Raw genomic sequence first — 23,686 nt, 5'->3', positions numbered from 1 at the left:
AAAACACATGGAACACATGGGAAACATGGAACACATGGAACACATGGAACACATGGAACACATGAAACACATGGAACACATGAAACACATGGAACACATGAAACACATGGAACACATGAAACACATGGAACACATGAAACACATGAAACACACGGAACACACGAAACACATGAAACACATGGAACACATGGAACACATGAAACACATGGAACACATGGAACACATGAAACACATGACACACATGGAACACATGGAACACATGAAACACATGAAACACATGGAACACATGGAACACATGGAACACATGGAACACATGGAACACATGCTACACATGACACACATGGTACATACGGATTCCGGGGAGGGACAATGATTCCAGACAGGCCCCTTCTGCACAGTTTCACACATTCACACATTAACAACAATGAACACAACAACCAAGTATACTATCACAACTGAAGCTGATCCACCAGCCAAACATAACGGAAATTATCATATTTAGCCAAGATGAGATAGATCCATTTAACAATAGTTAATTCATAATTAGATGTCCCATAGCTGTATAAAACAGGGCCTGTATTCACTAGATCACTTTACTCTGACGGTAACAGGCCCTAAGCTGAACAAGGACTGAGGAGGGGAGAGAGAGAGAGAGAGAGAGAGAGAGAGAGAGAGAGAGAGAGAGAGAGAGAGAGAGAGAGAGAGAGAGAGAGAGAGACAGAGAGAGAGACTGTGCATTCAATCTAAATGTGTCTTTGAGTACAGGATAACAAACAATAAACCTTGATTGAAAGCTCCATCTAGTAGACACATCTATTCTCACACCCTTTCCTTCTCCCCTTCTCTCTCTCTCTCATATCTCTCTCTCTCTTCTCTCTCTCTTTCTCCTTCTCTTCTCTCTATAATTCTCTCTCTCTCCTCTCTATCTATTTCTCTCTCTCTTCTCTCTATAATTCTCTCTCTCTCCTCTCTATCTATTTATCTCTCTCTCTCCAATAATGAAGATTCAAGTTTTTTTGTTATTTATTTCAGACTGAGACATTTGATCTATGAGGCTCAGGGTAGAATAGAACGAAGATGAACTTTGAGAAAGCGTATCTCTTCTCACTGCCATAGAAACCGCAGCCACTGGGGAACAGCAGGCCTTGGAAAGAGGTGAAAGAGGTGACGCTGAGGTAGAGCTGTATAGCTCCGTGGTGGGCGGTGAAAACACTGCTGCTCACTCACACACACACGCACACGCACACACACACACACACACACACAAATGCACACACACTGGTTATGTTATGTCACGGCTACAGACAGAATATAACCCAGTATGTCACGACTACAGACAGAATATAACCCAGTATGTCACGACTACAGACAGAATATAACCCAGTATGTCACGGCTGCAGACAGAATATCACCCAGTATGTCACTACTACAGACAGAATATAACCCAGTATGTCACGGCTGCAGACAGAATATCACCCAGTATGTCACGACTACAGACAGAATATAATCCAGTATGTCACGGCTACAGACAGAATATCACCCATTATGTCACGGCTACAGACAGAATATAACCCAGTATGTCACGGCTGCAGACATAATATAACCCAGTATGTCAAGGCTACAGACAGAATATCACCCAGTATGTCACGACTACAGACAGAATGTAATTCTGACATTTTACCTTGCTATGAGTAGAATACTAATCATCCACAGCAGACACTGAGAGAGACTTTCCTTCCAAGAGCTCTTCTGATCTGGACATGAACACAGACAGTATTTTTATTTATCCTTTATGTAACCATGAGTCTAATTCAGAATATATTTTTCAGGACTGCCATGGAGAGCTGTAGCTGTGGCATTGGTTAAGAAGATTAGGTAAAAGTGATATTAACTAGCCTACAGTCTTTCATTCTGACCATTAGGCTAGCTACAGTCTTTCATTCTGACCATTAGGCTAGCTACAGTCTTTCATTCTGACCATTAGGCTACAGTATATCTAGACACATAAAATACAGCTCAGTCATTTTGTGTTTATTCAGTTAGCATTTTACCTCGGTCCACCTACGCACTTCACTTAATAGACGCATGTTAGTGTTTTACCTCGTGAATCTTATTCTGGAGGCAGCTCTGCCCAGAAGGCAAACATTATGTGATTGACAATGGTGAGAGCGGAGCTTACATTTGAAACGAGCCGCATGCTCTGAGAGGACATTTGACCAGGGTTAGTGCCTAAAACCTAATCCTGAACTTAACCTTTACAATAACCCTAACCTGAATCATTTTACATTTCAACTTCACTGAGGTGACGTCAGAGTTTGGACGTAAGCTCAGCCCTCATTATTGAGTCTATTAATTGATATGTAGGTGGCCTGAGGTAAAACGCTAACCGGCGTCTATTAAGTGATATGTAAGTGGACCGAAGATATTCAGGGTTTGCACGTTTCGTCACAATATTGTCTTGAACATTCTTGTTAGGACTGATGCCCAACCGAGTAATATACTCAATGCATTCGCAACGGGCGCTGACGAAGATTTGGTTTAAAGTGCATTACCGTGGCTTGAAAAACTATTAGTAGGAAAACATTTTGTTGACGTTACCAGATTGACTTTATATAAAGTTAGCTAGCTAGCTAAGATTGAGGGGAGACCACCGGATTTAACTAGCTAACATTAGCTATTTTTGATAGCTAATGACGACATTGCCAACTGTCTATTTGAAATTTAGGAACAATGTAATGATTGCAAAGTTGTTTCCTACTAAATATTTGAGTACTTTAGCAATGTCATCGTACTTCCAAGCCATTACAGTGTAATTTAGACTAACGTTCAGAAAGAATTGGCATTAACCATCAGTCAGACTTCAATGTGGCCGCGGCATCTGTAGAACGCTGATAACCATGGCAACAACACGACCGAGTGACAGAGGTGCAAGCCATGAATAGCAGAGATGATCTATAATGTTGTCATGGGCTTTGGTTATCCTGATGAATGAAGTCAGTGAGGTGAAAGAATGTCTGTAACGCATTTGACTGGGCAGCAACCCTGTATAAAATATGAGACCGCACCATGACCCTGTGTAAAATACGAGACTGCACCGTGAACCTGTTTAAAATAGCAAACCATTTGGCGGGTTATGTTTCGGAGGACGCAAGACTCAACCTTCGCCTCCCAAGCCCATTGGGGAGTTACAGCGATGAGACAAGATCGAAATTAGGGAGAAAAAGGGGTTAAGGGGGAAACCATGACCAAGATTCCTGAACCCAGAACTACAATGGAAGCCCTACACAAAACTACAATGGAACAACTCAACATAACTACAATGGAACACCTCTATAGAACTACAATGGAACATACAGTATAAACAGAACTACAATAGAACATACAGTATAAACAGAACTACAATGGAACACCTCTATAGAACTACAATGGAACACCTCTATAGAACTACAATGGAACATACAGTATAAACAGAACTACACTGGAACACCTCTATAGAACTACAATGGAACATAGAGTATAAACATAACTACACTGGAACACCTCTATAGAACTACTATGGAAAATACAGTATAAACAGAACTACAATAGAACATACAGTATAAACAGAACTACAATGGAACATACAGTATAAACATAACTACAATGGAACACCTCTATAGAACTACAATGGAACATACAGTATAAACAGAACTACAATGGAACACATATATAGAACTACAATGGAACATACAGTATAAACAGAACTACAATGGAACACCTCTATAGAACTACAATGGAACATACAATATAAACAGAACTACAATGGAACACATATATAGAACTACAATGGAACATACAGTATAAACAGAACTACAATGGAACACCTCTATAGAACTACAATGGAACATACAGTATAAACAGAACTACAATGGAACACCTCTATAGAACTACAATGGAACATACAGTATAAACAGAACTACAATGGAACACCTCTATAGAACTACAATGGAACACCATAGATGCAGTAAAGTGGTCAATGGAACTCAAACCAAACAATGGAAATGCCATGTAAAAGTGTGGGGAAAGATGCTGTGGGGAAGAGATTCCGTATCTCCTCACTGCCTCCCGGCACAATGAGCCTACATCTAGGCTATTGTTTATACAGTGAGCTCCAAAAGTATTGGGACAGTGACACATTTTTTGTTGTTTTGTCTCTGTACTCCAGCACTTTGGATTTGAAATGATACTGTCACGATCGTGTGGAGGAGAGACGGACCAAAACGCAGCATGAGGAAAATAAGCCATCTTCTTTTAATTAAACGAACGAAGATGAACATGAAACGAAAACACTATTACAAACAAACAAAACAACAAATGATCGTGAAGCTAAATAACGCAAGTGCCCAGACAAGCAACAAACGTTAAACAAGACAACTACCCACAAAAGCCTACTGCCTATGGCTACCTTAAATATGGCTCCCAATCAGAGACAAATGAATGACAGCTGTCTCTGATTGAGACCCAATCTAGGCAGCCATAGACATAACTAGACAACCTCACAATTATCTATCCCATACACAATACAACACCCATAGACTAAACAAAACACACACAACATACAATGCCCACCCCAACTCACGCCCTGACCAACTAAACATAATCAAAATAACATAAAAATAGGTCAGGAACGTGACATAACCCCCCCCTCAAGGTGCGTACTCCGAACGCACCACCAAAAGTCTAGGGGAGGGTCTGGGTGGGCATCTGTCCACGGTGGTGGCTCAGGTTGAGGGCGAGGTCCCCACCCCACCATAATCAATCCCCGCTTCTTTATCCCCCTCACAATGCCCACCCTCCAAATAACCCCACCTAAATTAAGGGGAATCATCAGGATAAGGAGCAGCACCGGAATGAGGGGCAACACCGGAATGAGGGGCAACACCAGAATGAGGGGCAACACCAGAATGAGGGGCAACACCAGAATGAGGGGCAACACCAGAATGACTGGCGGATCCTGGCTGGCTGGCTCTGGACGCTCTTGGCTGGTTGACGGCTCTGGACGGTCATGGCTGGCTGACGGCTCTGGACGGTCATGGCTGGCTGACGGCTCTGGACGGTCATGGCTCGCTGACGGCTCTGGACGGTCATGGCTCGCTGACGGCTCTGGACGGTCATGGCTCGCTGACGGCTCTGGACGGTCATGGCTCGCTGACGGCTCTGGACGGTCATGGCTCGCTGACGGCTCTGGACGGTCATGGCTCGCTGACGGCTCTGGACGGTCATGGCTCGCTGACGGCTCTGGACGGTCATGGCTGGCGGAAGGCTCTGGCTGATCCGGTCTGGCGGAAGGCTCTGGCTGATCCGGTCTGGCGGAAGGCTCTGGCTGATCCGGTCTGGCGGAAGGCTCTGGCTGATCCGGTCTGGCGGAAGGCTCTGGCTGATCCGGTCTGGCGGAAGGCTCTGGCTGATCCGGTCTGGCGGAAGGCTCTGGCTGATCCGGTCTGGCGGAAGGCTCTAGCGGCTCCTGTCTGGCGGACGGCTCTAGCGGCTCCTGTCTGGCGGACGGCTCTGTAGGCTCATGGCAGACGGGCGGCTTTGCAGGCTCATGGCAGACGGGCGGCTTTGCAGGCTCATGGCAGACGGACAGTTCAGACGGCGTATGGCAGACGGGCAGTTCAGGCGCCGCTGGGCAGACGGGCAGTTCAGGCGCCGCTGGGCAGACGGGCAGTTCAGGCGCCGCTGGGCAGACGGGCAGTTCAGGCGCCGCTGGGCAGACGGCAGACTCTGGCCGGCTGAGACGCACTATAGGCCTGGTGCGTGGTACCGGAACTGGAGGTACCGGGCTAAGGACACGCACCTCAGGGCGAGTGCGGGGAGAAGGAACAGTGCGTCCAGGGCTCTGGAGACGCACAGGAGGCTTGGTGCGTGGTGCCGGAACTGGAGGCACTGGGCTGGAGACACGCACCATAGGGAGAGTGCGTGGAAGAGGAACAGGGCTCTGGAGATGCACTGGAAGCCTGGTGCGTGGTGTAGGCGCTGGTGGTACTGGACTGGGGTGGGAAGGTGGCGCCGGATATACCGGACCGTGAAGGAGGACACGTGCTCTTGAGCACCGAGCCTCCCCAACCTTACCAGGTTGAATGGTCCCCGTAGCCCTGCCAGTGCGGCGAGGTGGAATAGCCCGCACTGGGCTATGCAGGCGAACCGGGGACACCACCTGCAAGGCTGGTGCCATGTACACCGGCCCGAGGAGACGTACTGGAGGCCAGATACGTTGGGCCGGCTTCATGGCATCCGGCTCGATGCCCAACCTAGCCCTCCCAGTGCGGCAAGGTGGAATAGCCCGCACTGGGCTAAGCACGCGTACTGGGGACACCGTGCGCTTTACCGCATAACACGGTGTCTGACCAGTACAACGCCCTCTTACTCCACGGCAAGCCCGGGGAGTTGGCTCAGGTATCCAACCCGGCTTCGCCACACTCCCCTTTAGCCCCCTCCCAAGAAATTTTTGGGTGAGCCTCTCGGGCTTCCAGCCTCTCCTACGTGCTGCCTCCTCATACCAGCGCTCCTGGGCTGTGGCTGCCTTCTTCTCCTCCCGCAAGCGGCGATTCACACCAACCTTAGCCCAGGGTCCTTCTCCATTGAAAATTTGCTCCCAACTCCATTCCTCTTCTCTCCATTGCTTTAGTTCCTTCCCTCCTTCCTCAATCCGCTTGGTCCTGTTGTGGTGGGTAGTTCCGTCACGATCGTGTGGAGGAGAGACGGACCAAAACGCAGCATGAGGAAAATAAGCCATCTTCTTTTAATTAAACGAACGAAGATGAACATGAAACGAAAACACTATTACAAACAAACAAAACAACAAATGATCGTGAAGCTAAATAACGCAAGTGCCCAGACAAGCAACAAACGTTAAACAAGACAACTACCCACAAAAGCCTACTGCCTATGGCTACCTTAAATATGGCTCCCAATCAGAGACAAATGAATGACAGCTGTCTCTGATTGAGACCCAATCTAGGCAGCCATAGACATAACTAGACAACCTCACAATTATCTATCCCATACACAATACAACACCCATAGACTAAACAAAACACACACAACATACAATGCCCACCCCAACTCACGCCCTGACCAACTAAACATAATCAAAATAACATAAAAATAGGTCAGGAACGTGACAGATACAATGACTATGAAGTTAATGTGCAGAGTGCCAGCTTTAATTTGAGGGTATTTTCATTCATATTGGGTAAATCGTTTAGAAAGTATAGCACTTATTTGTGTATTAAAGTAGTAAAAAGTGAAGTATTTGGTCCCATATTCATAGCACGCAATGACTACATCAAGTGTATGTCTCTACAAATATGTTGGAATCATTTGCTGTTTGTTTTGGTTGTGTTTCAGATTATTTGGTGCCCAATAGACATGGTAAATAATTGAATGGTAAATAATGTTATTTTGGAGTCACTTTTATTGTAAATAAGAATATAATATGTTTTCTAAGCACTTCTACATTAATGTGGATGCTACCATGATTATGGATAATCCTGAATGAATTGTGAACAATGATGAGTGAGAAAGTTACAGACACACAAATATCATCCCCTGTAACGGTCGTTCTCCTCCTCTTCGTCTGAAGAGGAGGAGTAGGGATTGGACCAAAGCGCAGAGTGAAATGTTTACATAACGATATTTATTAAAGTAAAGACGTAACACGAAAACACTTTAACAAACTACAAAACAAATAAACGATGTAGACAGACCTGGACTTGAGAACTTACAATAAACGAAGAACGCACGAACAGGAACAGACTACATACACGAACGACAAACGAAACAGTCCCGTGTGGTAAACATACAGACACGGAAGACAACCGTGTATGATTGTATGTGTGTATGTGTAAGACAACCGTGTATGTATGTGTAAGACAACCGTGTATGAATATGATTCTCAATCAGAGGAAATGAATAACACCTGTCCCTGATTGAGAACCATATAAGGCTAACAAACAATGAACCTAAACATAGAAACACGTAACATAGAATGCCCACCCCAACTCACGCCCTGACCAACTAAACACATACAAAAATAAGAGAAAACAGGTCAGGAACGTGACATGTAACCCAAAAATGCTAACCTCCCCTGTTATTGTAATGGTGAGAGGTTAGCATGTCTTGGAGGTATCTGTAACTTTCTCACTCATCATTATAGAAAACAACAGTCATGTGACAGATGTAAAGAGTAGAAAATAATCTTGCTGCTGTTGATAATTGAAACAGTTGTTTTTCCTGCTTAGAAAATGCAGAAATTAAAGAAAGTAAAAAAGTATTCTATGAAATTCTATTCAAGTTAACAAAACGCCATGCACTCACTCCAGTGAATATGCATATATAAATACATATAAATATCCCTCTGACAGTGAGTGGTGACGGTTTCCCTCTTCCATATGACAGCCAGACAGATTGCACTACCACACAACACACAAAATACCTTCTCCGGAGACTGACAATGTTATGATTATATTCACTGTTCATTTGTTGAAGTGAGAAAATAAAATTAATGAATTGTACGGAGTCCAAATTAGGATTGCCTCGGAGTCACAAGGAGTTGACCTCTGAAGTTGTACTAATATGGACACCGTACATATAGTTATTTTCTGATTATTTTAATTTTAATCCATGTGTGACTGGCATCATCAACACAGGGGCCAAAGGTTAACCGAAAACATCCATCACTCTCATTAGCCAATCGTAAAGAAGCCAATCGTAAATTAGCCAATCATAAAGAAGCCAATCGTAAATTAGCCAATAATAATTGATATTCAATCTAGCACAGTTCTAGAGTTCAGAGGATGCTCTGAGGGTAAATGAGAGAGTCAGCAGGCTAGATAGAGTGTTGTGTTGTGATCGTGAAGCCTCTGATACGCTCGACTGCTTTTCCTGGCAACAGGGTCATAGGGAGGCAGTCTTTAATAAAGGCCTACTCTGTGATATTTACAGAAACTTTGGGTAATTTGGCAGAGGTCACAGAGCGTAGGCTAAATCTCTGCTGCTATCTAGTGTGTGTGCATGTGTGTGTTTGTGTGTTTGTGTGTGTGTTTGTGCATGTGTGTGTGTATATGTGCATGTGTGTGTGTGTGTATATGTGTGTGTTTGTTCATGTGTGTGTGTATATGTGTGTGTGTGTGTGTGTGTGTGTGCTGTAGCCCTTCCTTCATCTTCAGTGCTGTCTCTTTCTTGCTGTTCTCTTGTGTAACTAAGTGTGAATTAGTCAAGCTGATTGAATTGGTTTCAGAATTAGATTATGTTTGGTTCCACTGCATTAGACACAATGTCAGTCTCCATAAGAGGCTGCTAACAATCTTCATCACATACTGTATATCCCTCTCTGCTGTGATTCAGAGTCTGAGTGACACACTGAACTAATGTAAAACAGAAGCAATAACCAGGAACAAGGTTGGCATGTAGTTGTGTATGCAGCAGTAGGTAATAACAGGGACCATTCCTAGCCAGGTCATATGTGTTTATGTGTCGTCACGTCCTTCGCAACGTTCATTTATTCTGACGTCAGATCAAAGAGATAAAAACCTCTCAACATTCCACATGTTCCAGACCAAATGTTCCAGACCGAATGTTCCAGACCGGATGTTCTAGACCGAAGGTTCTAGACCGGATGTTCGAGACCGGTTGTTCGAGACCGGATGTTTGAGACAAAATGTTCTAGACCAAATGTTCCAGACCAAATGTTCAAGACCAAGTGTTCTAGACCGGATGTTCTAGACCAAATGTCCGAGACCAAATGTTCAAGACCAAGTGTTCTAGACCGGATGTTCTAGACCAAATGTCCGAGACCAAATGTTCAAGACCAAGTGTTCTAGACCGGATGTTCGAGACCAAATGTTCGAGACCAAATGCTCACAACCAAGTGTTCTAGACCGGATGTTCAAGACCAAATGTTCTAGACCAAATGTTCAAGACCGGATGTTCGAGAACAAATGTTCGAGACCAAATGTTCAAGACCAAATATTCCAAACCAAATGTTCTAGACCGGATGTTCTAGACCAAATGTTCAAGACCAAATATTCAAGACCAAATGTTCTAGACCGGATGTTCTAGACCAAATATTCAAGACCAAATGTTCAAGATCAAATGTCCAAGACCAAATGTTCTAGACCGGATGTTCTAGACCAAATGTTCGAGACCAAATGTTCTAGACCGTATGTTCTAGACCGGATGTTCTAGACCAAATGTTCAAGACCAAATGTTCTAGACCGGATGTTCTAGACCGGATGTTCCAGACCGAATGTTACAGACCGAATGTTCCAGACCGAATGTTCCAGACCGGATGTTCCAGACCAAATGTTCTAGACCGGATGTTCTAGACCGGATGTTCCAGACCGAATGTTCTATACCGGATGTTCTAGACTGAAGGTTCTAGACCGGATGTTCCAGACCGGATGTTCCAGACCAGATGTTCTAGACGGGATGTTCTGGACCGAATGTTCCAGACCAAATGTTCTAGAATACCTTTGGATCAATAGAGATTAAAAAGGAAAGAGGATGAGTCTGCATCTCAGACAGACAGACAGCTAGACAGACAGACAGACAGACAGACAGACAGACAGACAGACAGACAGACAGACAGACAGACAGACAGACAGAGACAGACAGAGACAGACAGAAACAGACAGACAGACAGACAAACAGGCAGACAGCTACACAGACAGACAGACAGCCAGACAGACAGACAGACAGACAGCTAGACACACAGACAGACAGACAGCTAGACAGACAGCTAGCCAGACAGAGAGACAATTAGACAGACAGCTAGACAGACAGACAGACAGACAACTAGACAGACAGCTAGACAGACAGAGAGACAGCCAGACAGACAGACAGACGGGAGCATACCATCAATAAAATATATCATGCAACAGGCTACAGCTTAAGAAATTGTAAAAGGAGACAAATCAATGATGTAAAACATCACTGGAGAGAAGGCTACTGTCCACCATCCTCTATGGGTTAGGTAAAACATCACTGGAGAGATGACTACTGTACACCATCCTCTATGGGTTAGGTAAAACATCACTGGAGAGATGACTACTGTACACCATCCTCTATGGGTTAGGTAAAACATCACTGGAGAGATGGCTAATGTACACCATCCTCTATGGGTTAGGTAAAACATCACTGGAGAGAAGGCTACTGTACACCATCCTCTATGGGTTAGGTAAAACATCACTGGAGAGATGGCTAATGTACACCATCCTCTATGGGTTAGGTAAAACATCACTGGAGAGATGGCTACTGTACACCATCCTCTATGGGTTAGGTAAAACATCACTGGAGAGATGGCTACTGTACACCATCCTCTATGGGTTAGGTAAAACATCACTGGAGAGATGGCTAATGTACACCATCCTCTATGGGTTAGGTAAAACATCACTGGAGAGATGGCTAATATACACCATCCTGTATGGGTTAGGTAAAACATCACTGGAGAGATGGCTAATATACACCATCCGATATGGGTTAGGTAAAACATCACTGGAGAGATGGCTACTGTACACCATCCTGTATGGGTTAGGTAAAACATCACTGGAGAGATGGCTAATATACACCATCCTCTATGGGTTAGGTAAAACATCACTGGAGAGATGGCTAATATACACCATCCTCTATGGGTTAGGTAAAACATCACTGGAGAGATGGCTAATATACACCATCCTCTATGGGTTAGGTAAAACATCACTGGAGAGATGGCTAATATACACCATCCTCTATGGGTTAGGTAAAACATCACTGGAGAGATGGCTAATATACACCATCCTCTATGGGTTAGGTAAAACATCACTGGAGAGATGGCTACTGTACACCATCCTCTATGGGTTAGGTAAAACATCACTGGAGAGATGGCTAATATACACCATCCTCTATGGGTTAGGTAAAACATCACTGGAGAGATGGCTAATATACACCATCCTCTATGGGTTAGGTAAAACATCACTGGAGAGATGGCTAATATACACCATCCTCTATGGGTTAGGTAAAACATCACTGGAGAGATGGCTAATATACATCATCCTCTATGGGTTAGGTAAAACATTACTGGAGAGATGGCTACTGTACACCATCCTCTATGGGTTAGGTAAAACATCACTGGAGAGATGGCTACTGTACACCATCCTCTATGGGTTAGGTAAAACATCACTGGAGAGATGGCTAATATACACCATCCTCTATGGGTTAGGTAAAACATCACTGGAGAGATGGCTAATATACACCATCCTCTATGGGTTAGGTAAAACATTACTGGAGAGATGGCTAATATACACCATCCTCTATGGGTTAGGTAAAACATCACTGGAGAGATGGCTAATATACATCATCCTCTATGGGTTAGGTAAAACATTACTGGAGAGATGGCTAATATACACCATCCTCTATGGGTTAGGTAAAACATCACTGGAGAGATGGCTACTGTACACCATCCTCTATGGGTTAGGCAAACCATCACTGGAGAGATGGCTAATATACACCATCCTCTATGGGTTAGGCAAAACATCACTGGAGAGATGGCTAATATACACCATCCTCTATGGGTTAGGTAAAACATCACTGGAGAGATGGCTAATATACACCATCCTCTATGGGTTAGGTAAAACATCACTGGAGAGATGGCTAATGTACACCATCCTCTATGGGTTAGGTAAAACATCACTGGAGAGATGGCTAATGTACACCATCCTCTATGGGTTAGGTAAAACATCACTGGAGAGATGGCTAATATACACCATCCTCTATGGGTTAGGCAAAACATCACTGGAGAGATGGCTACTGTACACCATCCTCTATGGGTTAGGTAAAACATCACTGGAGAGATGGCTAATGTACACCATCCTCTATGGGTTAGGTAAAACATCACTGGAGAGATGGCTAATATACACCATCCTCTATGGGTTAGGTAAAACATCACTGGAGAGATGGCTACTGTACACCATCCTCTATGGGTTAGGCAAAACATCACTGGAGAGATGGCTAATATACACCATCCTCTATGGGTTAGGCAAAACATCACTGGAGAGATGGCTAATATACACCATCCTCTATGGGTTAGGTAAAACATCACTGGAGAGATGGCTAATATACACCATCCTCTATGGGTTAGGCAAAACATCACTGGAGAGATGGCTACTGTACACCATCCTCTATGGGTTAGGTAAAACATCACTGGAGAGATGGCTAATGTACACCATCCTCTATGGGTTAGGTAAAACATCACTGGAGAGATGGCTAATGTACACCATCCTCTATGGGTTAGGTAAAACATCACTGGAGAGATGGCTAATATACACCATCCTCTATGGGTTAGGCAAAACATCACTGGAGAGATGGCTACTGTACACCATCCTCTATGGGTTAGGTAAAACATCACTGGAGAGATGGCTAATGTACACCATCCTCTATGGGTTAGGTAAAACATCACTGGAGAGATGGCTAATGTACACCATCCTCTATGGGTTAGGTAAAACATCACTGGAGAGATGGCTAATATACACCATCCTCTATGGGTTAGGTAACACATCACTGGAGAGATGGCTACTGTACACCATCCTCTATGGGTTAGGCAAAACATCACTGGAGAGATGGCTAATATACACCATCCTCTATGGGTTAGGTAAAACATCACTGGAGAGATGGCTACTGTACACCATCCTCTATGGGTTAGGTAAAACATCACTGGAGAGATGGCTAATATACATCATCCTCTATGGGTTAGGTAAAACATCACTGGAGAGATGGCTAATATACACCATCCTCTATGGGTTAGGTAAACATCACTGGAGAGATGGCTAATATACACCATCCTCTATGGGTTAGGTAACACATCACTGGAGAGATGGCTAATATACACCATCCTCTATGGGTTAGGTAAAACATCACTGGAGAGATGGCTACTGTACACCATCCTCTATGAGTTAGGTAAAACATCACTGGAGAGATGGCTACTGTACACCATCCTCTATGGGTTAGGTAAAACATCACTGGAGAGATGGCTAATATACACCATCCTCTATGGGTTAGGTAAAACATCACTGGAGAGATGGCTAATATACACCATCCTCTATGGGTTAGGTAAAACATCACTGGAGAGATGGCTAATATACACCATCCTCTATGGGTTAGGTAAAACATCACTGGAGAGATGGCTAATATACACCATCCTCTATGGGTTAGGTAAAACATCACTGGAGAGATGGCTACTGTACACCATCCTCTATGGGTTAGGTAAAACATCACTGGAGAGATGGCTAATATACACCATCCTCTATGGGTTAGGTAAAACATCACTGGAGAGATGGCTACTGTACACCATCCTCTATGGGTTAGGTAAAACATCACTCCAGTTCAAAACAAAGAGCACATAAAATTATCATCCTACACATCACCATTACTATCATAATGTCCCATAACTCCAATCATATCGGAGTCTCACCATATAACCATGAGAAAATAACCTCTGTCACCCACAATACTCCAGTTATCCAGGCATCTCACCATACAATCATGAGAAAATGTATTGCACCCAGGGAGCACTGTGCGACTAGGAATAAAATCCCCAGGATAAAAACTGTTGTAATGAATTGCTGTACCATCGTTTCCTATTTAAAAAAAAGCAAGTGCTGTTTTGTTAGCGTCATGTTTATAACATTACTACAGCAAAAATGGCTTGCTTCTAGCCCAACCACGTCAAAACATCTGACCCATGTACAGTATAGGTCAGATACCCATAAAACCTAGCGGTCAAATGGTTCCAATCGTTTTTTTCCCATTCTATATTTTTCCCTTAGGGGATTTTAGAAACACTTAAAATGAGGGATGTGTTTTGTGTAGGCTTACCCTGGCGTGAAATTTTGATAACCGTGTCTAGGACAAGGTCAAAGGTCACTTTTATCAATATAGTTGCCTGTATTTACCCCCCAGAAATGAAATGCTAATTAGCTGCTAATGTGGCTATCATAAAGAACTACAAATGCCATGACGTTCTGGACAAGACTGCCGAATCGAGGCAAAGACAAAAATCTCTGGATTAACTACAGTTGAAGGCGGAAGTTTACATACACCTTCGCCAAATACATTTAAACTCAGTTTTTCACAATTCCCTGTCTTAGGGCAGTTAGGATCACCACTTTATTTTAAGAATGTGAAATGTCAGAATAATAGTCGAGAGAATGACTTTCAGCTTTTATTTTTTTCATCACATTCCCAGTGGGTCAGAACTTTACATACACTCAATTAGAAATAGGTAGCATTGCCTTTAAATTGTTTAACTTGGGTCAAATGTTTCGGGTAGCTTTCCACAAGCTTCCCAAAATAAGTTGGGTGAATTTTGGCCCATTCCTCCTGACAGAGCTGGTGTAACTGAGTCAGGTTTGGATTGCCTCCTTGCTCACACACGCTTTTTCAGTCTGCCCTCAAATTTTCTACAGGATTGAGGTCAAGGCTTTGTGATGACCACTCCAATACCTTGACTTTGTTGTCCTTAAACTCACTGAAGTCAGATTTTCCAGATTTGAGTTAACAGTTGCGTGGCAGAAATTATGCGCGGCAGAAATTATGCTTGAAATGTAAGATGGCGCCGGAGAAGATGGCAGACGTTTTACATGCCCCAGCCGATTGTGTTTTTTTGTTTGTTTATTTGCATTGTTTGTAAATTATTTTTTAACTTATTTTGTACATAATGTTGCCGCTACCTTCTCTTATGACTGAAAATAACTTCTGGACATCAGGACTGCGATTACTCACCACGGACCAGCAGAAAACTTGTTTTTCTTTCACAACTCTGAGGAGCCCAACGCGAAGGATACACTGCTTCCTCGGGAACAGGCCCCGATCCCCTGAACTGTGTGAAGAGGAGGCGGAGAAAGAGAGGCCGAAAGTCGGGCTGCCTTCTGAGAATTCGTAGGTGATCGAATAAACCGAATAAACTTCCTGCCATCCAGGACCTCTATACCAGGCGGTGTCAGAGGAAGGCCCTAAAAATTGTCAGACTCCAGCTACCCTAGTCATAGACTGTTCTCTCTGCTCCAGCGGTACTGGAGCGCCAAGTCTAGGTCAAAGAGGCTTCTAAACAGCCTCTACCCCAAGCCATAAGACTCCTGAACATCTAGACAAATGGCTACCCAGATCATTTGCACACAACCACTCTACTGAATAGCAGGCAAGTGATTGCTTTGCAATGCTTGCAGTTAACCACTGATACCTTCCAAATCACTGATTGTTGAATTTGCAATTTCCAAATTGTTGTGTAATGTTTATGTCCAATGGCCGATGAGCATCGAAACATTTTAACTATAATTTCTCTTCATATGAAAAAAGCAACATATAAACACGACCGTTCAAAAGTTTGGTGTCACTTAGAAATGTCCTTGTTTTTGAAAGAAAAGCTAATTTTTTCCATTAAAATAACATCACATTGATCAGAAATACAGTGTAGACATTGTGAATGTTGTAAATTACTATTGTAGCTGGAAACTGCAGATTTTTTATGAAATATCTACATAGGCGTACAGAGGCCAATTATTAGCAACCATAACTCATGTGTTCCAATGGCACGTTGTGTTAGCTAATTCAAGTTTATAATTTTAAAAGGTTAATTGATCATTAGAAAACCCTTTTGCAATTATGTTAGCAAAGCTGAAAACTGTTGTCCTGATTAAATAAGCAATACAACTGGCGTTCTTTAGACTAGTTGAGTATCTGGAGCATCAGCATTTGTGGGTTCGATTACAGGCACAAAATGGCCAGAAACAAAGACCTTTCTTCTGAAACTCGTCAATATATTCTTGTTCTGAGAAATTGAAGGCTATTCCATGCGAGAAATTGCAGAATAGAAAGAGGAGTGGGAGGCCCCGGTGCACAATTGAGCAATAGAACAAGTGCATTAGAGTGTCTAGCTTGAGAAACAGACGTCTCACAAATCCTCAACTGGCAGCTTCATTAAATAGTACCCGCAAAACCGCAGTCTCAACGTCAACAGTCAGGAAGCAACTCCGGGATGCTGGCTTTCTCGGCAGAGTTCCTCTGTCCAGTGTCTGTGTTCTTTTGCCCATCTTACTATTTTATTTTTATTGGCCAGTCTAACATGTCTTTTTCTTTGTAACTCTGCCTAGAAGTTGCAAAAAAAAAAGGAAAAAAAAGTGTTGGGTGCATATGTATTCACCCCATTCGCTATGAAGCCCTAAATAAGATCTGGTGCAACCAATTACCTTCAGAAGTCATATAATTAGTTAAATAAAGTCCACCTGTGTGCAATCTAAATGGCACATGATCTGTCACATGATCTCAGTATATATACACCTGTTCTGAAAGGCCCCAGTCTGCAACACCACTAAGAAAGGGGCACCACCAAGCAAGCGGGACAATGAAGACCAAAGAGCTCTCCAAAAACATCAGGGACAAAGTTGTGCAGAAGTACAGATCAGGATTGGGTTATAAAAAAATATCAGAAACTTTTAACATCCCACGGAGTTGGGCTTACGGAAGAGTGTCCAGAAACAAAGCCATTGCTAAAAGAAAAAAATAGGCAAACACGTTTGGTGTTCGCCAAAAGCATGTGGGAGAATCCCCAAACATATGGAAGAAGGTACTCTGGATAGATGAGACTAAAATTTAGCTTTTTGGCCATCAGGGAAAACGCTATGTCTGGCGCAAACCCAACACCTCTCATCACCCCGAGAACACCATACTCACAGTGAATCATGGTGGTGGCAGCATCATGTTGTGGGGATGTTTTCATCGGCAGGAACTGGGAAACTGGTCAGAATTGAAGGAATGATGGATGGCGCTAAATACACAAAAATTCTTGAGGGAAACCTGTTTCAGTCTTCAAGAGATTTGAGACTGGGACAGAGGTTCACCTTCCAGCAGGACAATAACCCTAAGCATACTGCTAAAGCAACACTCAAGTGATTTAAGGGGAAACATTTAAATGTCTTGGAATGGCCTCGTCAAAGCCCAGACCTCAATCCAATTGAGAATCGGTGGTATGACTTCAAGATTGCTGTACACCAGCAAAACCCATCCAACTTGAAGGAGCTGGAGCAGTTTTGCATTCACGAATGGGAAAAAATCCCAGTGGCTAGATGTGCCAAGCTTATAGAGAAAACCCCCAAGAGACTTGCTTTATACTTACCACCTGGGTCCTTTTTTCAGTAATAGTGAAATCAGACATTTTTGCTGAGTACCTTATTGTCTACCATTTTATAGGAGTAGATAAAACATGGTGGATCTTTGAGTAGATAAAAAAAGTTTGATATACCTCTACTGGTATGCCATCCAGGAATCATATCATAGAACCGTACATACAGCATTTTAGAGTATGATACGAACATGTCTTGTTAATCCTGGATCTCCATAGTGACATGCCACACACTCAAGATTACACAAATTAGACGCAGCAACCCACCTCACGTTAATAAATACAATAATATAATATTATTATTACTCTGTTATGAAATAGTGGGACAAGATCCGAGTTGTACTGTACTCACCACGTAAAGCTGCTTCCATAGCAAGGCCCATTCCTGCAGAGTGGAGGTCACCTCCGTCACTATGGGGTCTTCTACTGGTACCACTGTCTCATACTGCCTGTACACAGAGGTGAAAAATATATTTGAATAAGCATTATGATTAACCGCAAAGTAGAGCTCTGCTACCCGACCCGAGCCCGACAGACCCTGACATTATAAATCGGGTTAGGGCCAGTTAGGGCCTTTAAAAAAAAATTATAACTCGGGTACGGGTAGGGCTCGGGTAACATTAATTTGATCACTAACAATTTGAAGCTGAGCCATTTGTTCGTGCTGCACAGTACAGTCATATCTGGAAAATTCTGGGACAAGGAGAGCTCTCCTTCAAGGAGTGAATGGGAGTCAATACAGCACTAGCTCAAAAACACAACATTAGCATGTATTTCGTCAACAACAAATACAATATTATAAATATTTTCCCGAGATGTGAGACAATTAATTTGCTATCTGTAATATTGTATAGCTTTGGAATCGTGACATAATGTACTTTAGAGGAAAATAAGCCAATTTCTCGACTCATACCCTGACATTGAGAAGAGATTGCGTGACGATTAGCCTAACAAACGTGTTACGCAGCATGACCATGTGAATGTGATTGCTGGTTGGGGAATTATACCTCCATCTATTCATTGCCCAAAGGGATTCCTATCTCCCTCTTTATCTACTGTCTCTGGCAGAGCAGCCAAACCCTATATCTGTCACTCCCTTAGTTCCATTATCAAGGCAGTATTAGTTATGTGTTTCATGTGCAGATGAGACTCTTGTTTTGAATCGTTCCATATTTCTTGTGTTATTAAACTCCCCCCCCGCACATGCCGCTCAACTCCCAGCGTCTCCGATACAGAATACTGCCTCGCACAAATGGAAGCAACAGGGAATCAGGACATCTCCCAGACGGTCGACGAACAGGGATACCTACTTTGTCAGCACCACGACCAGCTGGCACAACTGGTGACGGCTATGGAGGATGTTCGAGAGGCGTTGCCTTCAACAAGCAGAGGATACTCTACCACCAGTCGACCCAGAACACCAGTCTATTCAGCAGTCCCCCAGGTCAGAAATGCACATTTGTCTCTCCCGGACAAATATGACGGAACCCCATCTAAATGCCATGGCTTCCTACTCCAGTGCTCCCTTTTACACCAGATTTTGCGCACCAGGTGGGAGCTTCCACCATTGAGAGGTCCAAGGTTGCCACGGGCATTTCTCATCCTACTGGCTTCGTATGCGAGGGTTATGGCTGTGTTCAGAGGTATTTTCGATCATCCACCGGAGGACAGAGAGGAGGGAGAGTGCCTATTCCAATTATGGCAGGATGACCTTCTGGACAGTAGCAGCATCCAGCGGATGGAATGAGACAGCTCTCTGTACGCTATTCAGAAGAGGACTGCGAGAGGAGGGCCAGACGGAACTGGCACGTCGAGACAACAACCTCTCCTTGGACGCACTCATCGCGATGGCCATCCATTTAGATAACCTACTTCGGGAGCGTCGGTACACTCATCGCGATGGCCATCCATTTAGATAACCTACTTCGGGAGCGTCGGTACACTCATCGCTTCTCCCTTTACTTTTATTATTCTCTGAACATCTCCTCATAGCCGCTCCCCTCTACGTTTCCGCTTCAAGCCCTGATAATTGGCCACTAGGATCCTGGAACCATCACGCACATCACCTCACCACTCACCCTCACCGTGGAGTTGATTGATAAGGAACGCATTCCCTTATTCATCATTAGTGCACCAGCTCACAAGATAATCTTTGGGCCTCCCATGGCTCCAACGACATAACCCCACCATCTCATGGTCGAGGATGATAATCACGGACAGGTCACCGGAATGCTGGAGGAACTGCTTTCCCGTCCTCTCTCGAGTCATAGCCCCTGTGGTCTGGGACGTAGATGTGTACATTCGCCAGGCTCTGGAGAAGGAACCTTCCCCCCTGAGTGCATCTACGTTCCCACGAGGATAAGGGATAGGTTGCTGACCTGGGCACACACAGCTGTTGTCGCTGGACATCCAGGGATCACCCGTACTATTCAATCCTCTCTCCGAGAAGTATTAGCGGCCCACCTAGGCGCAGGACATTATTCGCTACGTCAACTCTTGTTCTGTGTGTGCCCAAACTAAATCCCCCCGGCACGCTCCAGCAGGGAAACTCCATCCCCCTTGCCTCAACGTCCCTGGTCTCATCTATCCATTGATTTTGTCACTGATCTCCCCGCCTCTGACGGTTTCACCATCATTTTGGTGGTTGTGGATAGTTGATCTAAATCCATTCGTTTTTGATCCCTTTCTCTGGTCTCCCTACTGCTCTCCAGGTCGCTGAGGCACTGTTCCAGCAGGTCTTCCGGCATTATGGCCTTTCAAAGGCCATCGTCTCTGACCATTGCCCCCAATTCACATCACTGGTATGGAGAGCCTTCATGGAGAAGCTTGGGGTCACGGTCAGCCTCACTTCCGGGTATATGCCTCAGTCTAACGGGCAGTCGGGGAGGATGAACCAGGAGCTGGGAGGTCCCTGAGGAGCCACAACCAGGACCGGCAGGGGGAGTGGGCCCGATTCCTTCCCTGGGCAGAATTCATTACGCCACTCTTCCACTGAGCTGACTCCCAGTGTGTTCTGAGTTATCAGCCTGCCCTGGCTCCTTGGATCCCGGGCCAGACCAAAGCTCTTGTGGTGGATGAGTGCTTCAGGCACGCATAAGAAGTGTGGAGCGATGCCCACGTGAGACTCAAACGCACTGTCCACCATCAGAAGGAGCAGGAGGATCGCCACCGCTGGGAGGCTCCTGTGTTCCAACCTGGTGATCGTGTCTGGCTCTCCACCAGGAACCTCCCACTCCACTTGCCCTGCAAGAAGCTGAGCCCCTGGTTTGTGGGGCTGTTCAAGGTTCTCCGGAGGGTCAACGAGGTGACGTATAGATTACAGCTCCCCAGTGACTACCACATCTCACCTTCCTTTCATGTCTCCCTTCTCAGGCAGTTGGTTCCTGGTCCCCTGGCTGAGGCTGTCCCCCATGACACCCCTCCACCTCCCCTGGACATCAAGGGAGGTCCCTCCTATGCCGTCAGATACCTACTGGACTCCCAACGTCGTGGGGGTCGGCCCCAGTCACTCCCTTAGTTCCATTCCCCAGGCAGTATTAGTTATGTGTTTCATGTCCAGAAGCTACTCTTGTCTTCTATTATTAAACTCACCCCCTGCACTTGCTTCTAGACTCCCGGCGTCTCCCTTACAGAGTGACAGACAGATGAGGAGCAGCTAATAAACGGATGAAGTTATTTTGTGTTTCGGGCAGGGCAAGGCCTTAAATTTGGTCCCGCTTATGCCGTCAGATGCCTACTGGACTCCCGACGTCATGGGGGTTGTCTCCAGTACCTCGTGGACTGGGAGAGGTATGGTACAGAGGAGCAGTGTTGGGTTTCGGTGGAGGACATTCTGGATCCCAACATCATCCGTGATTTCCACCTTCGCCGTCCGGACTGGCTTGCGCCTCGCCCTCGAGGCCGTCCCCCTGGCCGGCATCATCCTGCGGTGTTGGGGGGGGGGGGGGGGTACTGTCACGTCTACACCCACCTCTCCGGCTTTCGAAGTTGCCGGTTTACTAATCACTGGCTCTAATAACCATCATTACGGACACCTGGCACCATCGTTATGCGCACAATCGCCTCATCATGAGACACACCTGGACTCCATAAGTTCACTGATTACCTCCCCTTTATCTGTCACTCCCTTAGTTCCATTCTCTAGGCAGTAGTAGTTATGTGTTTCATGTCCAGATGCTACTCTTGCCTTGTATTATTAAACTCACCCCCAGCACCTGCTTCTCTACTCCCAGTGTCTCCGTTACAGAGTGACAGACCGATAGTAAATCCATTAGCTGCTCCTAACGGAGGAAGTTATTTATGACTTCGGGTTTCGGGCAGGGCAAGGCCTTTAATTTGGCAGAAGCAATCGGCCTGGGTACGATAGGCCCTGAACGTCGAAGGTAAGGGTAGGGCTCGGAATAAAAATGTATTACTGTGCAGGGCTTTACCGCACATCATCAACATTGTGAACATTGTTTGTGTGTGTGTGTGTGGGTAAGCCTTCAGATATTTGACATGCTGTAAATGTATTACTATCTATCCCCAGCAAACGGTATATTACCATATAAATGTCCCTCCTAAATCATTCAGAAGCCAGATGGTTTAAAAATCTGTTTTGCAAACTTTAAAACCAAACTGCAATTACACAGGTCTTACAGTCCTAATACGCCCGACACTAACCAACCTCCGTCATAGCTTAAATCTACCCTCTCTCAAAAACACTCTCAACTTCTCCCCTCTCCCTTATCTCCATCCTCTCCTCCCTCCCTTTACCTTTGTCCCTCTCTCTACCTCTCATTTAGCCTGCCAATGCATCCCTCCCCATCCTTCCTCTCTCCCTATATCCCACCCTCTCTCATCCCTTACTGATACATATATCATGGTCCTCCACCCCAGGCCACCTGATTCCACCGACGTTAGTTCCTGATTCCACCGACGTTAGTTCCTGATTCCACCGACGTTAGTTCCTGAATCCACCGACGTTAGTTCCTGATTCCACCGACGTTAGTTCCTGATTCTACCGACGTTAGTTCCTGATTCCACCGACGTTAGTTCCTGATTCCACCGACGTTAGTTCCTGATTCCACCGACGTTAGTTCCTGATTCCACGGACGTTAGTTCCTGATTCCATCAGAGTTAGTTCCTGATTCCACCGACGTTAGTTCCTGATTCCACCGACGTTAGTTCCTGATTCCACCGACGTTAGTTCCTGATTCCACCGACGTTAGTTCCTGATTCCACCGACGTTAGTTCCTGATTCCACGGACGTTAGTTCCTGATTCCACCGACGTTAGTTCCTGATTCCACGGACGTTAGTTCCTGATTCCACTGACGTTAGTTCCTGATTCCACCAACGTTAGTTCCTGATTCCACCGACGTTAGTTCCTGATTCCACCGACGTTAGTTCCTGATTCCACGGACGTTAGTTCCTGATTCCACGGACGTTAGTTCCTGATTCCACCGACGTTAGTTCCTGATTCCACCGACATTAGTTCCTGATTCCACCGACGTTAG

At 44.9% G+C, this 23,686-nt stretch overlaps 1 protein-coding gene across 5 annotated transcripts in view; it reads right to left on the bottom strand.

Moving 5' to 3' along the window:
* Positions 1–23,686, bottom strand: part of dock3 (dedicator of cytokinesis 3) — a 414,918-nt gene that overhangs the window by 198,190 nt on the left and 193,042 nt on the right. For all 5 annotated transcript variants that reach the window (XM_071336834.1, XM_071336838.1, XM_071336835.1 and 2 more), the window contains exon 5: positions 18,543–18,639. In XM_071336834.1, the coding sequence (XP_071192935.1) occupies positions 18,543–18,639 (97 nt within the window). The remainder of the gene's footprint in view (positions 1–18,542; positions 18,640–23,686) is intronic.

This window comes from Salvelinus alpinus, chromosome 12, assembly GCF_045679555.1.
Source record: "Salvelinus alpinus chromosome 12, SLU_Salpinus.1, whole genome shotgun sequence".
NCBI classification, from domain to species: Eukaryota; Metazoa; Chordata; class Actinopteri; order Salmoniformes; family Salmonidae; genus Salvelinus; species Salvelinus alpinus.
The sequence above is the reverse complement of the archived record's forward strand: the minus strand, read 5'-3'. Positions and strand labels throughout refer to the sequence as shown.